The 14,049-nt window shown below is 35.5% G+C and overlaps 2 protein-coding genes across 2 annotated transcripts; one reads left to right on the top strand and one right to left on the bottom strand.

Annotated features, from left to right (window-relative positions):
• Nucleotides 1-9,394: 9,394 nt before the first annotated feature.
• Nucleotides 9,395-11,004, top strand: LOC145032189 (UDP-glycosyltransferase 83A1-like). The gene is made up of 2 exons (XM_078980914.1): nucleotides 9,395-9,916; nucleotides 9,991-11,004. The coding sequence occupies exons 1-2, from the start codon at nucleotides 9,433-9,435 to the stop codon at nucleotides 10,887-10,889; spliced, it is 1,383 nt and encodes a 460-aa protein (XP_078837040.1). The 5' UTR covers nucleotides 9,395-9,432; the 3' UTR covers nucleotides 10,890-11,004.
• A 454-nt stretch (nucleotides 11,005-11,458) lies between these two features.
• On the bottom strand, nucleotides 11,459-13,827 carry LOC145032187 (V-type proton ATPase subunit d2-like). The gene is made up of 9 exons (XM_078980913.1): nucleotides 13,459-13,827; nucleotides 12,971-13,091; nucleotides 12,756-12,863; nucleotides 12,504-12,687; nucleotides 12,351-12,436; nucleotides 12,199-12,258; nucleotides 12,061-12,109; nucleotides 11,847-11,981; nucleotides 11,459-11,746 (listed from the first exon to the last, which is right to left on the bottom strand). Exons 1-9 carry the CDS (start codon nucleotides 13,637-13,639, stop codon nucleotides 11,615-11,617), a joined length of 1,056 nt encoding a protein of 351 aa, XP_078837039.1. The 5' UTR covers nucleotides 13,640-13,827; the 3' UTR covers nucleotides 11,459-11,614.
• Nucleotides 13,828-14,049: the final 222 nt, after the last annotated feature.

Below are 14,049 nucleotides of genomic sequence, written 5' to 3'. Positions count from 1 at the left end.
ACCCACTCTCGAAACCCTACTCATCCTTGTGTTATATTGAGCTATTTGTTGCCATTTTTGTGATTTAAAGCTATAAGAAGGAAACAAAGGCTTGGAGTTGCAGAAGAAAGGTTGGAGATCTAGAGCTAAGGACTCATTTCTATATTCATAGAGGTATAAAGCTTATACCTTGGTTGTTATTCACTTAGATCTCCTTCTTAGCTTGTATATTGTCATTTTTGGGCCATTTCCAAGGTTATTATGAGATTTGAAATCTTAGGGATGAAAGGACTTCAGATCTGGGCACTATTGAGCTTTAGAAGCTCAAAGATGCCAGCTTTATTCAGCCATGACTCTATTCTATGTCTTAGACCTTCATTTTGGCTTGTATCGGGTGTTTTAGCTTCATATCACCATGCATGCACGTAAAGTTAGCAACTTTACGTGTAATACTAGTCTAAGGTGTTACATCCCCAAACCAAGGATGGCAGAAACGTTCGGGGGTGGCGGACTTCATGTGTAGTATCATGACAACGAGTATAATAGTGCTCAAAGTAAATACAACCATCATAAATATAATCAGAAATTTTACAATGTAGCATGTGTTCACATATTTGAAAATCAATTACATTATGATGACAAAATGAAATGTTTGATGTCTGAGCGTCCCATCCTCAAAAGCTGTTGTTTATCTGGTTCACTGATTTCTTAATAATATAAGTAGTTTAGAAAAAGTGTCAACAACTAAGTTTGTGAGTTCATAAGCTTTTTAGATGAAGAGTTTGGAAACCGATATTTGTAATGAGTTGTGTGTTATCAAGAAAAATTCCAATATTTTCCTTACAAAAGTGATGTGTAGTCTTTAATTCCAAGACCGAAAGTGTACAGTAATATTCGTACTTATTGATATAAAAAGTGATTTTAAATCGACATAAAACCCTTTTTGATTTGTGAAAATCCCCGTAAACTTTATGTGTTGTTAACTCCCTATGTGAGTCGCTATAACCATACTATGACTAACAAAACCCGCCACAACATTTTACAGGTTTCGAAATATATAATGACACTTGTCACCCCATACCTGCTGGTCTAGCTGTTGCATGCATCTCAGGTGTGGTTTGTCAAACCCAATATAGATCCATACACAACTATCACGTTCTCCCTACAAGAGACTCTGGTTATAACTACTAGGAATTTTAACCCGAACTCTAGGAGTACTAAGAACAATGTCTTACAATTTACGTTAACAAGTTTACGTGTAGTGTGCGTGAGTATAAAACCTTTTTCCGTGGGAATAAAACCTTCCGAAATGTGTTTGTTGTGTTAATTGAAACATAAACTATACCTATTATAGCTTATCAAAAATGTTTTGTAATGGTAGAAATCGTCTTTGTATATGATGTAAACCTTTATAATGAGGTAAAAGACATGTTATATAACCAACATGTATTTATATATGATAATACACACCTTGCTCAGCAAGTTACAAGGTGTAAATGAGTAATTAACAATTTGCTAGTTTTATCTTTTCCGCAACTGTGCTTGGAATAATTATAGAAAAATCATACGGAGTCGAAAATTGATTCCGTAAATTCTGAGAGTTAATAAATTGTGTCTAGTTCGTTCAATTTTTTTATCGTGATTTTTAGAAGTTTATAACTAGTGTAGAAGCGATCATATTCACAGAATGGTCCGAATTCGTAGCTACAGTGATAGGCAGTTTTGTAAAAATCACCAAAACTTGTAGAAAAATCGTGTGAATATGTGAAAGTAGTCATTTTAAAGGTATAAATCTGAACTATTTGCATCTAATAAAGTTTTTAAAACTAAAAAGTTTAAGATGTTCAAAACAATTCGTGAATGAACGTTAACTTTTCTGTTGAAAGCTGATGTTTGAGCTTAGTTGTGTTCTTGGTGTTTTAACTTGTATTCCCCCCCACCCCCTTAAAACTTAAGAAAAACATGAAAAGATAGGGTTATGAACTCACCTTGAGTGATTTTAGTAGATGGAAGATGAAGAAAAGGAGTTTCCAAGTCAAGAACACACTTGGGAGATACTTGAGGATTCGAAGATCTAGAAACAAATATGATGATATTTGTGTAAGGAATCCATGATTCGAGTGAAATGATGAAAGATAATAAAATGTAGGATGAATTTACTTACCAAACCTGGAGGTAAATTCTCAATAATAGCCTTCAATTTCAAGTTTTAGAGAGAGAAAGTGAGAGAGAAATGGGGTTGATTCTTCTTGAGAAAGAGTGAAAAATGTGGGAAGTGAAGTAAAGATTTCCAGCCCTTTGATCTAATTATGGGCTGGTGAAATAGTGTGAAAGGACAACTAGTTGACTAGGTATGGAGGAATAGTGACTGAGTATGGCCCTGGAGTGGGTGTGGTGGGTTGCTTGTGCCATAACTCAAAGGTAAAGTCAACACTCCACCTCAATATCTTACCCGCTAGATTTTATCTCAAATAAATATTTCCCTAAAAATATGTTTAAATTATTAATATTTAAGGTCTTATATGTCAAAGTATGATTTTTGGTGAAAATCCCACGTCAAAATCATGAAAAACGAGCTTAAAACGCAAAAATGGTCGAAAACCGGGAATTTATGCGAATTCAGTGAAGTTTCGGATTTTGGGCCGAGGGTTCGGTCTTTAGTGGTTGGGAACCGAATGTAGGTTCGGTTAAGGGTGAGAGCCGATAGGAGGTTCGGTTCTGAGGAATCTCGCAGGCGAACACGGGAAAAGGGTCGAAAGAGAGCGAAGGTGAAGAGGTGAAGGCGAAGGCGAGTTCGGTCCTCCGGGTTTCGGGTTCGGTTCATCTAGCAGTTCAGTTCAGCAGAGATTGGTTCCCTGTTGTTCGGTTTCAGTTGCTTCAATTTCAATTCTGTGACATCCCAAAATTTCACGGCCAGAAAAGACCGATTTGTTTATACTTTTTTTTTTAAATCAAAGTAATCGTTTAAAGAAAACTGTTGCGGAATTTGTTCCCAAAAACAAAAATATGATAACCATTTATCAAAACATTTCTCAAAGAGAATGTATTTTTATTAAATAATAAAAACTCGGGATGTCATGTTCGATACACACCAAAAGCATAAACAATATAAAATAAACCTTACAACAGTTATTTGTAACTACTAATCTATAATCCAAAATCTCTCGTCAAGTCCACCAACTTATACCGTTGTGCCATTACCTGTAATGCAAAGAAAACTGAGTGGGTCAGGCTTGGGAGCCTGGTGAGCATATAGGGTTTTCAACCCACAATAAAACATTTATTATATTCAATTATCAAACAATCAACCCAAATACCCATCCCCATATCTCCTTTATTTTCTCAGGGGTTTACCCTAAGAATCCATTATCTTTCATTCATTCATTCCTAAGGATTTACCTAAGGAATTGACACAAGGTACATTTGCTACCACGGTTTATACAACAGGCACTACGTCACATAGTCACCAGGGTTCATACAATAGGCACTACGTCTCATAGTCACCAAGGTTTACACAACATGCACGAAGTCACATCGTCACCAATGTTTATCAAACAGGCACGAAGTCGCATCGTCACCAAAGCTTACTCAATAGGCACGAAGTCGCATCGTCACCAAAGCTTTACTTAATAGGCATGAAGTCGCATCGTCACCAACTATTCCATCTACCCATGTTCTACCCAACATTTTTTGTAGATATAAATACAAGCACAATTTAAATCATTTAACACCCGTATAAAAACTTCAATTCCAAGCCCATCTCAAATAGACAAATAATATATAACACATAACACGTATTTCATAGCAAATACTTTATATTTATGTGTTAGAAGAAAGTAGTTATACACTCACTTTATCAAAAGATGATCGGATAACACTACGGCTTGTAAAAGTAGTATTATTCGGTAGATCTGGATGATCTTCACAAAAACCGGGCTCCTCGCGGGCAGAGCTTCGGCTCGGGAATTTCACTTCTCGGGATCTTCGGGGCCTCGGGACTTGCTTCGGGGCTCGGGAATGATACCGGGGCTTCGGGATAATTCTTGCACGAAAAACGATGCAAAAACGCGAGAGAAAAAAGAGAAATGAGCAAATGAATCGGCTGCACTCGACTCCCTTTTATAGGGTCTGGATTCACGATTTACGCTAGGCGTAATCTTAGGTTACGCTGGGCGTAACCTGGATAAGCCCGGTGACTCCCCTTGGATAATATCAAAAATTTATATTTAAATTTAATATCGAAAATATTTAATAAACTTTAAAAATTCATACTTTCCTCATACGAACTCCGTTTTCGACGTTCTTTGTATCCCCGCGTAGGTGAGACTACGCTCTACAACTTTCGTTTAGACTCCGTCGGCTAATTTTGACTTTATTTTTATTATTTATTTTTAGTAGGCCGGGACAGGAAAACTCTGTTATAAATTCATAACTTCTTCATCCGACGTCCGTTTTTGCCTATCTTTTTATCATTTCACTACAATTAACGAGATCTTCGATTCTCGTTTAGATTGTTTTGGCTAAAAACCGTTCGGTCTCAAATCGAGTATTCGGGCTGCATAATACTAAGTCGAAACTTAGAAAAATCATAACTTCCTCATACGAAGTCAGATTTGGACGTTCTTTATATGCACGCTCACGGTTTAACGTATTCTACGACTTTCATTTAGATTGCTAAGGCTAAATATCGCTCTAACGTAAATTCACTATTTACGTCGCGCTGTGTCGTGTCGGTTCTGTCGCGAAACTTCGATAGGTCATAACTTGTGCGTTATAACTCGAATTTCGGCGTTCTTTATATGTATGGAATCCTTGTAACATATACTACAACTTAGTTAAGATTATTCATTCTAAATAATCTTTTATGAAAAAGTCATTTTTGACGCTTATCGTCTCTAAATTGACTAGCCCTGATCTACGGGCGTTACAGGTTCCTTCTCTTGGTTTTGGCTCCTGTCCTTCGGTTCTTAGGGCTTCGTTTCTTAGGGCTTCGACCCTAAGAAGGTTCGCCCCTAAAGAGCTGTTTTTCAAGATTTCTTCCCGTTTTACGCGGTTTTTGGCTAAGTTAAGGGTCGGGATGCCCCCAAATCATTATAAAAAGTTGATGGAGATTATGAGAGAGATTTGGGGGAGAGAGAGATTGATAAAGAGAGGTTGAGATAGACTTTGTTTGTGACCTTTTTGGATGTTTAGCTTCGCAACACAAGGTTCGTGCACTCCGTTAAGCTTCGTTATGATGGTTATATGCCCCTGAGGGGTATGGAAAGTGTTTTATCGAATAGTTCCATCACTTACTTCTAAGCGATACTTTATATTAAGATGGTGCGTTGTACAATAGTAAACATAAGGTAAACCCTAATATACAAGGGTTAATTGAGTTGACCGGTTTGACTTGTTGACTTTATTTGATTTTGACTTGACCAGAAATTGACGGTTGTCACATAAGGAGTCAAGATCTATGAGTTAGAAGCATTAGAATGCATTAGAATCAACTGAATGTATATGTCACATGGATGACTCGACGAGTTGTTTGTGGACTCGGCGAGTCGGGTCGTGAACCCTAACCCTTTTTCTAGTTGTGAGTGTAACCATTGAGTTTAGGAGATGACTCAGTGAGTTGGACAAGATTAGGACTCGAAAGCTGAAGAACTCGACGAGTCCAAGGAGAGACTCGGCGAGTAAGAGTCTATATGTCCCGATGTTATGGCAGGAAGAACTCGACGAGTTGGGGTTGACTGAGAGTTGACCTTGAATTTGACTTTGACTTGGATGTTGACTTTGACCAAGGATAAAATGGTAATTTTACCCTGAGAAACATTATCAGATTTTGATTAAGTATATTATGTAGTTGATATTCGGGGAGTCGCCGGAGCAGTAGTCAGAGATTCTTCACTCGAGTTTCAACAATCAGCCTTACGAGATGAGATTTCCTCCAGTAGGGACGGGTCGAAGGCACCAATGCCGACCCGTTTATGTATGTTAGTATATGTAGCTTATATGTTCCGGACTTCGGTCTGATGTCGTGACGGTCTCGAGAAGAGAATATGTATGATTGATGTCTTTATGATTCACGTATTTTATGTGTTATGTATTCCGGGGTAAGCCCGATGCAGAATTAGCTTATATGTTATGTGTACCGGGCTTCGGTCCGATGTCGGGGCAAGCCCGAGGAAGTCTATTATGATTATATGTTATATGCTTATGTGTTATGTGTTTGTTGCTATGATATGTATTCCGAACTTTGGTCTGATGCCGGGTGAGGCCCGATGCCAGACTTCGGTCTGATGTCGGGCGGAGCCCGATGCCAGACTAGTCTGATGTCGAGCGGGGCCCGATGCAGTGGGCAAGGCCCAATATGTGTTAGTATGTGTATTTGTATGCTATGTGGTAGTTTGGGGGAGCTCACTAAGTTTCGTGCTTACAATTTTTAGTTTTGGTTTCAGGTATTTCCACTAGCAATGGGAAGGGCTCGGGATGATCGCATGACAGACACCACAGTTTCAGCTGGGGATTGTTTTAGACTCTGATATTTTTCTTATTTGATTTTGATACAGTATTTGACATGATGTTTTGAGATACATGGTTCTTGATTTTCTTTATGATGATGGATGATTTATGTTTTTATTAATAATTTTAAAAACGAGTTTGGACTGTATTTTTGGGATGTTTCACATGTCGTGGTGGTCTAAATAAAACACACGACTCATTTAGTCATCGCTATGTCGTGGGCATCCTTGCGTTACGTCGTGGCATAGAGTTTCGTCCAAAACTCCATCTTTGGTCCTTGATAAAAGTAAGCTTAACTAATATGGAACACGGGTGTTACAACCAAGGTTCGTGTTTATGTTAGACACATTATGTGTGTCGTCGGTGATCGCAGCTCATAGCCTCAACGTTCGAATGGTGGAAGAGGATGAGAAAGCCATCTACAGATCTCGTAACTTGAAAAGCATTGCTTGAATGGTCGGATTAAGGAAACAATGTAACCGGGAGTGTGCTAAATGAGGGTATCTTTTATTAGGTAGGTGATGACCGTGTTGTGACGTGGCTGAGTAGCTACAATAACGCTTTAACTTCTCTCACACGTGGACTGTCAAGTAAGCTTTGTAACCGGACAACTGACTAAAATCGATCAAAATGACGTACTTGACAAGTATTTGAAAGTTGAGGGACAAATTGCGCAAAAATATAACTTGAGTGACCAAGTCGGGACAAAGTTAAAACTTGATTGTGCTACAATGTCAATTTTCCAAAAAAAAAAAGTTCCTAAACTAACAAAGGACCTATTTTAAGAATAGTACCTACCATCAAAAGTTAAACTTCGAACTTTCAATAATATACATATACATAACAAAGGACCTATTTTTAACAAACTTCATCATTCAAAAGATTTAGTCACGCCTTTAAAATGATAACACTACCGAACATTATTAATTTGAAGAGAAATTAAATTGCTTCCTACTTTTTATGCCTATAAATGTTCCTACCCAATAAAATTATGACAACTATCATCATTCCATATTTTTTTAACTAACTCATTAAGGTTATATTAGGAATATATAAATTAGAGAAAATGACAAAAATAGCCATTTACACTAATGACATTACAAAAATAACCAAAAAAAATCGAAATTACAAAATTAGCCAACGATTTTACAGATGGAGATGCCCCATCTGCGAAATGAGCATCTCATCTGCGAATGTACAAGCACCTAAAGCACAGCTGTGCTTTAGGTGCTTGTACATTCGCAGGTGCTTTTAATTTTTTTTTTTTAATTTTTTTCTGTATATACAGGGGTAAAATTGCAGATGGAATAGGTCCATCTGCGATTTACTCTCACTCTATCTGCGAAATTGTGGTTTTTTTGTGTATTTTTTTTGTTTGACTATGAAATGAATTGGTTTGACTACGAAATCATGTTGCTATATAAAAAGTTTTGTAGATTGTTTTACTTTCTCAGTCAAACCAATTCATTTCGTAGTCAAACCAAAAAAAAAACCACAATTTCGCAGATAGAGTGAGAGTAAATCGCAGATAAACCTATTCCATCTGCGATTTTTCCCCTATATATACAGAAAAAAAATTAAAAAAAAAAATTAAAATCATCTGCGAATGTACAAGCACCTAAAGCACAACTGTGCTTTAGGTGTTTGTACATTTGCAGATGAGATGCTCATTTCGCAGATGGGGCATCTCCATCTGTGAAATCGTTGGCTAATTTTGTAATTTCGATTTTTTTTGGCTATTTTTGTAATGCTTTTAGTGTAAATGACTATTTTTGTCATTTTCCCTATAATTACAATTAAATTGAATGGTGATTTGTCATAATTTTAGTGGGTATGAATAATTGTAGGTATAAAAGGTAGGAGGTAATTTAATTTCTCTAATTTGAATTGAATGTTATCTCAACATAATTAAATAAGTTAATGTTTTTATTTTTGTTATATGGTTCAATATTAAAGAATATTCCTTAAATAAATTAATAAGTTACATCGAATCCAATTATAAACTTTTGAAAATGTTTATGAATAATGGATTTAGATATTCAGGATCTTTTATAAGATATTAAAGTTAATTTATGTGTAACTAATTAGTCGGTGGTTAGGTGTTTGGAACTTATGAGATTTTAAACACTATAGACTAGACGTATAGATTAGTCGATAAAAACCGAGATTTTAAACATTATAGACTACGACATGTAGATTAGTCAATAAAAACCAATATTTTAAAAACCGGTATTTTAGTTGAACTGGTATAGTGACCGGTTACCAGTTTAATCGGTTCGATCGGACAAGTCAATCGGTTTCTAGATTTTTTTTTATGTTTTTTCTTATTTTCTTACACATACATACATATATAAATCATGAATTTGATGTTTACAAGTTCAAACATTAAAAATACATATAAAAATAAGTTGTAGATGAATCCAATTATATTAAAATAACACATAACCATAAGTTTTAGTGTTTTAAATCAATCCATATACGTCAAAAAGAAAATAATGTATATTACTTAAACAAAATAAAGTTTTAGATGAATACAAACACATCAACAAACTTTATAACATTAACCATATGTTTTTATTTAGAGAAAAACTAAATAGATTTGAAAAAAAAAAAATCAACCAGTATTTTTAAAAACCCGTCGGTACAATCCGGTTCGGAAATAACGTAAAACCAATGATAGTTGAACTGCTCCCTCCCCTAGTTCCAATCGAACCGGTTCAAACCAGTTTTTAAAACATTGATAAAAACATGTATAGTGACACTTATAACACATGAATTATGATAAACCTCAAGTCAAACCAAACCCAACAAAACTAAAGTACACAAAAATATGTAACACACCTTATATGACATCACTCATGAATAGCTATAAAAACGGGCATATAAACAAACATGGAAATCATCAACACATACCTTTTATAAAAAAAAATTCCATTAAGAGAAATCATGACAAAACCTCATGTCCTAGTAATACCTGTTCCCGCACAAGGCCATGTAATTCCTATAATGGAGCTTGCTCGACGCTTAGCCAGGAATGGTGTCAAAGTCACTTTTGTAAACACAGAGGTCATTCACAAGGTCGTGACTAACAATTTGGTGTTAGAGAAAGATGATTATGAGGATCTAATCCATATGGTTTCAATCCCCGATGGTTTAGAACCATGGGAGGATAGGGATGACCTTATTAAGTTGACCAAATCCATACTAGAATCCATGCCTAACAAGTTGGAAGAACTCATAGAGAAGATTAACAAACAAGATTGTAACAAAGTCACATGTATTGTTACGGATGGTTTCATGGGATGGGCATTAAGAGTTGCAAAGAAGATGGGAATCAGAAGTGCAGCTTTTTGGCCTGCGGCATTAACTTCACTAGCAATCAATATCTGTTATGAGAAGTTGATCAAAGATGGAATCATAAATAACGATGGTAAGATATTTGCAAAACTATTTAAAATTATTCTTATTGTAAAAACCTCGTTTAATTAATCTTTCTTGAATTAGGCATACCTCTAAATGATGATATGATTCATCTGTCAGAAACCATGCCACCTATACAACCAAAGAACCTCCCATGGATGTGTTTTGGGGACATGGTAACCAAAGAACTTCTTTTTCAACATGCAATTTTAATAGCAGAAGGTGTCATGTTAGGAGAACACGTAATATGCAACTCAAGTATTGAGTTAGAGCCTGAAACATTCAACCAATTCCCACAACTATTGCCTATAGGTCCTTTGTTAGCAAGCAATCGACTAGCTAACCAAACAGTCCACTTCTGGCAAGAAGACTCCACATGCTTAGAATGGCTCGATCAACAATCAGCATGTTCAGTTTTGTATATAGCATTTGGAAGCATAGTGAACTTGAACCAAACCCAATTTACAGAACTAGCCCTTGGTCTTGAACTTAGCAACAAACCCTTCATGTGGGTTGTGCGAACAAACATGGTCATAAGTTTCCCTGATGGATATGTGGAAAGAGTAGGAGCTCGTGGAAAGATTGTGAGTTGGGCTCCTCAACAGAAGGTGTTAGCTCATCCTTCAATAGCTTGCTTTATGAGTCATTGTGGTTGGAACTCGACTATAGAAGGTGTCACCAATGGACTTCCTTTCCTTTGTTGGCCATGCTTTGCTGATCAATTTCTCAATCAAACTTATATTTGTGACGTGTGGAAGACTGGGTTAGGGTTTAGAAAAGATGAACAAGGTGTCATCACTAGAGGAGAAATAAAATGTAAGGTGGAGAAGCTCCTTGGAGACAAATCATTTAAAGATAAAGCCTTGGAAATTCAAGAGAAGGTTACAAGTAGTGTTACACCAGGTGGAAGCTCTCATCAAAATCTTTGCAATTTTATTCAGTGGATACATGAAAAAGATGCAGATGCCAACATCTCTATGTGATTTTTCTGAATTTTAAAAAGTTAAAAGTGTATTGTTATTTATCTATGTGGATTATATGATGTGACTCACAAAAAATAAAGATAAACTAATTATAAATGTCACATCAGCATTATAACCTGGTAACCTACTAAATTCAAGCAAAGTGGTTTAATTAACAGGTAAAAAACAAGTTTAATGGTCAATTGCACAAAAAAAAGTTTAGTGACAAAATCGGATAATAGATAAAACTTTGATGTGCTAGAGTGACATTTTCTCTTATTTTAATTATATGAATAGAAATATGGATAGGAACAAAATGTAAGGAAATCTTAATTTCTCTTGGAAATAATATCGATGTATTCATGTCTCAACATGAGCACATAAATTCCTCTTATTTTAAGATGATAAATATGTCAAACATGTGGTTAAATTAATTCAGTAATTGAATTCGAAACAAAAAACAAAAGTTTTGATTAATTTTCCATGATTCATAATAAATTTGTTTGGTTATTTATAAAACATCTTAAATGATTCATAATAAATTTGTTTGACTGAAACATTATTTTATAGCAAGACTATTCACATTCATATCTTGGGCAATCATATTCTTATTTTGATTCTGATCGAACAATCATATCCCACAAATTTCCTCATAACAGAAGACCTGAAGACCACATTTGAATCAATAAATAAAAAATATAATGTGTATTAAAAACAAGAAGATAACAACCATATAAAACAAGTAACTAAAATATGAAAACAACACTATCATGAACCCTAGATTTCTGATTTTGAGCCACACACTCAGATATCCACATCAAGTTCCTAATCTCCTGCTCCCTCAGCCTCATGTATGCAAAAAACACACCATAATGAAACTGCATATTATATAACAACATAAACAATCACCATTTTCATTTTCATCCCTAATTATCTCAATTTCACTCATCAAAAACACAAAAAAACAGAAAAACAAACCTGTTGCTCAAATGATAAACAAAGTCGTTTCACTTCCTCTTCATAAAATGCCTTATCAAGCATCTGACTCTCTCCATAAGACAGCTTACCAAATATATGCTGATATGGAGGATATTTCTCCATAACACCACGGACCTAAAATAGTAATTATTCCAGCAAATTAGAGGTAAACAAATTGATTATAAAATATTAAACACATTGTTCATTCATTTACCTGATCTATATCCTCACATACAGCAAGCTCCTCATGGCCATAAGGGTAGCTGTTTTAAAAGCCAATAAATAAGCACAGAGAAAAAAAGATGAAGTAGAATTTACACATTTAGATTATAGCTTCTTTTTATTATCTTACAGTAATCCAAAACTAGAATACAACTTTCTACGATCCTCTCGAGTTAGCTCAGTTCCAATGCTGCATATGGAAACCCAAGGGCAAAAGAGTAAATAAGCATGTTCAACTTTGGAAATAGACAGCAGAAAGAAAATCTTGAATAATGGAAGCACCTGTTTATGGTGATATTAACAGCTCTTCTATCAGCCTCGAAGGCTAAAATGTCAGACATTATTTCTGCAGTGGCACCACCTAGTTTCTGTTCCCATTTTTTTTTTAATTGTAAATATAAAATGATATTTGTAAATTCAGAAATAACCAATTACCTGGCAAAACTGGTAGAAATCTTCAAGATATGCCTTGTAAAGGGTGTTTCTCATAATCTCAATGTTCATATCATCCAAATCCTCTGATGTAATGCATTCAGAAAAGTATGGAGCAAGTGGTGTATCCACAAGCACCAATCTGTAGAGCTCACGCATATTCTGAGCAACTGCCAGGGTGGCAATACTGAAGAAAAATAAAAAGTATTTACAATAAGCAGAAAAATCAAGAATATGAGTTTAAGGGCATGTTACCTGTCAAACATCCCCAAAGGGTGGCATTTCTCCAATAGTTCTTGAACATCTCTCTCATGTAGAGTTCCAGTAACAATGAGGACAACATTGTCAATCATGTGACCATATCTGAGAGGAAACAGAGATATTAAGCCCCAAACAAAGATGAATATGCAAGAATGCTTGTAACATATGTTTGGATTATATAAAGTTGGAAGGGGAATAAATCAACTTACGTTATATACTGTAGGAAGGTTGACAAAAGCTCTGTGGCTTGGCATAACATGTGTTTATACTCATCAACCAATTTAAGAGTGCATTTTTCTACAATTGTGGTTGTATGCAGAGGTGAAGGTTCTGCAAGAGATCAATAAAACAAAGTTAGTAATCAAGAACGAATCCTGCAAACATCAGATCTAGAAATCAGATTGATCCATGGATGCCACTTTGCCAGTCGTTGAAACAAAAACTAATATCACTGACAAACCAAATCTCAAAAAGGTACATAGATGCCGCCTTTCTAGAAAGTACATTGACATAATAAGCTTACTGGAAAAATCAAACTATCATGAACGGATTAATACTGAACCTAGATACTTTAATACCGAATAATTGATCTATGTCTTCACTTGATATCATCTTTAATTCGTGTCCAAATCTTGATTTCTTTTTGTGTTGAAATAACAGAACACGCGAAATCCCTATAAACAACGAATTGTAATACCGTTTTGAAGATAAGGGCCGTATTCAGTGGCGGAGAGATGCATCTTGATGTCATCGAGGGTTTCGCATTGACAGAGATTGTTGTAATCAGCAGCGGTCAACAAACCAGATCTGTGGCCCCTGACAATTGCTTCGAGGTAACCCCCATGGATGTTGAAGGTCATAGCTTCGAACCCGTACATTTTTGTCTGATGATATGATGAAGTGATGCGAGAACCTTGACAATGAAGAGTGGAAAATTAGATTTTGCAGTGATCAGAGGTGAAGACGAAAGGTTTGATCTTCTACGATCAATTTTTGCAGATAAATCAAAATTCAGGTATCTGCCACGACGCTACCGGTTTACTTGTGTACATGTCCCAAAACTCGTGTAGTCCTATTTTTTAAAATTAATATATTTGGTCCAGTTCCTATCGGTATAAAAGGATTATTTTGCCCTTAATATTTTGTTTTTAATTTATTTTAATTTATTTATCAGTTTAAGTTAATACAAAAAATAAAAAATAAAAAAAAATGTTATGTCCAAACCCACCCACCCCTCCTTTCCCTTCCCCAAATTCTATCCTTCTCTCTCACCTATTCATCTTCCTCT

Source organism: Lactuca saligna, chromosome 2 (assembly GCF_052625555.1).
Source record: "Lactuca saligna cultivar CGN05327 chromosome 2, ASM5262555v1, whole genome shotgun sequence".
Lineage (NCBI taxonomy): Eukaryota > Viridiplantae > Streptophyta > Magnoliopsida > Asterales > Asteraceae > Lactuca > Lactuca saligna.
Note: the sequence above shows the minus strand (reverse complement) of the source record. Positions and strands in the feature narration are given on the sequence as shown.

Excerpts from the sequence above, each read along its gene's own strand:
- LOC145032187 (XM_078980913.1), bottom strand. The coding sequence starts at position 13,639 with ATGTACGGGTTCGAAGCTATGACCTTCAACATCCATGGGGGTTACCTC. Across the intron at positions 12,864-12,970 it reads ACCTTCCTACAGTATATAAC|ATATGGTCACATGATTGACA; the intron begins GTAAGTTGATTT and ends GTTTCCTCTCAG. Across the intron at positions 11,982-12,060 it reads TATGTGAGGATATAGATCAG|GTCCGTGGTGTTATGGAGAA; the intron begins GTAAATGAATGA and ends TTACTATTTTAG.
- LOC145032189 (XM_078980914.1), top strand. The coding sequence starts at position 9,433 with ATGACAAAACCTCATGTCCTAGTAATACCTGTTCCCGCACAAGGCCAT. Across the intron at positions 9,917-9,990 it reads TGGAATCATAAATAACGATG|GCATACCTCTAAATGATGAT; the intron begins GTAAGATATTTG and ends TTCTTGAATTAG.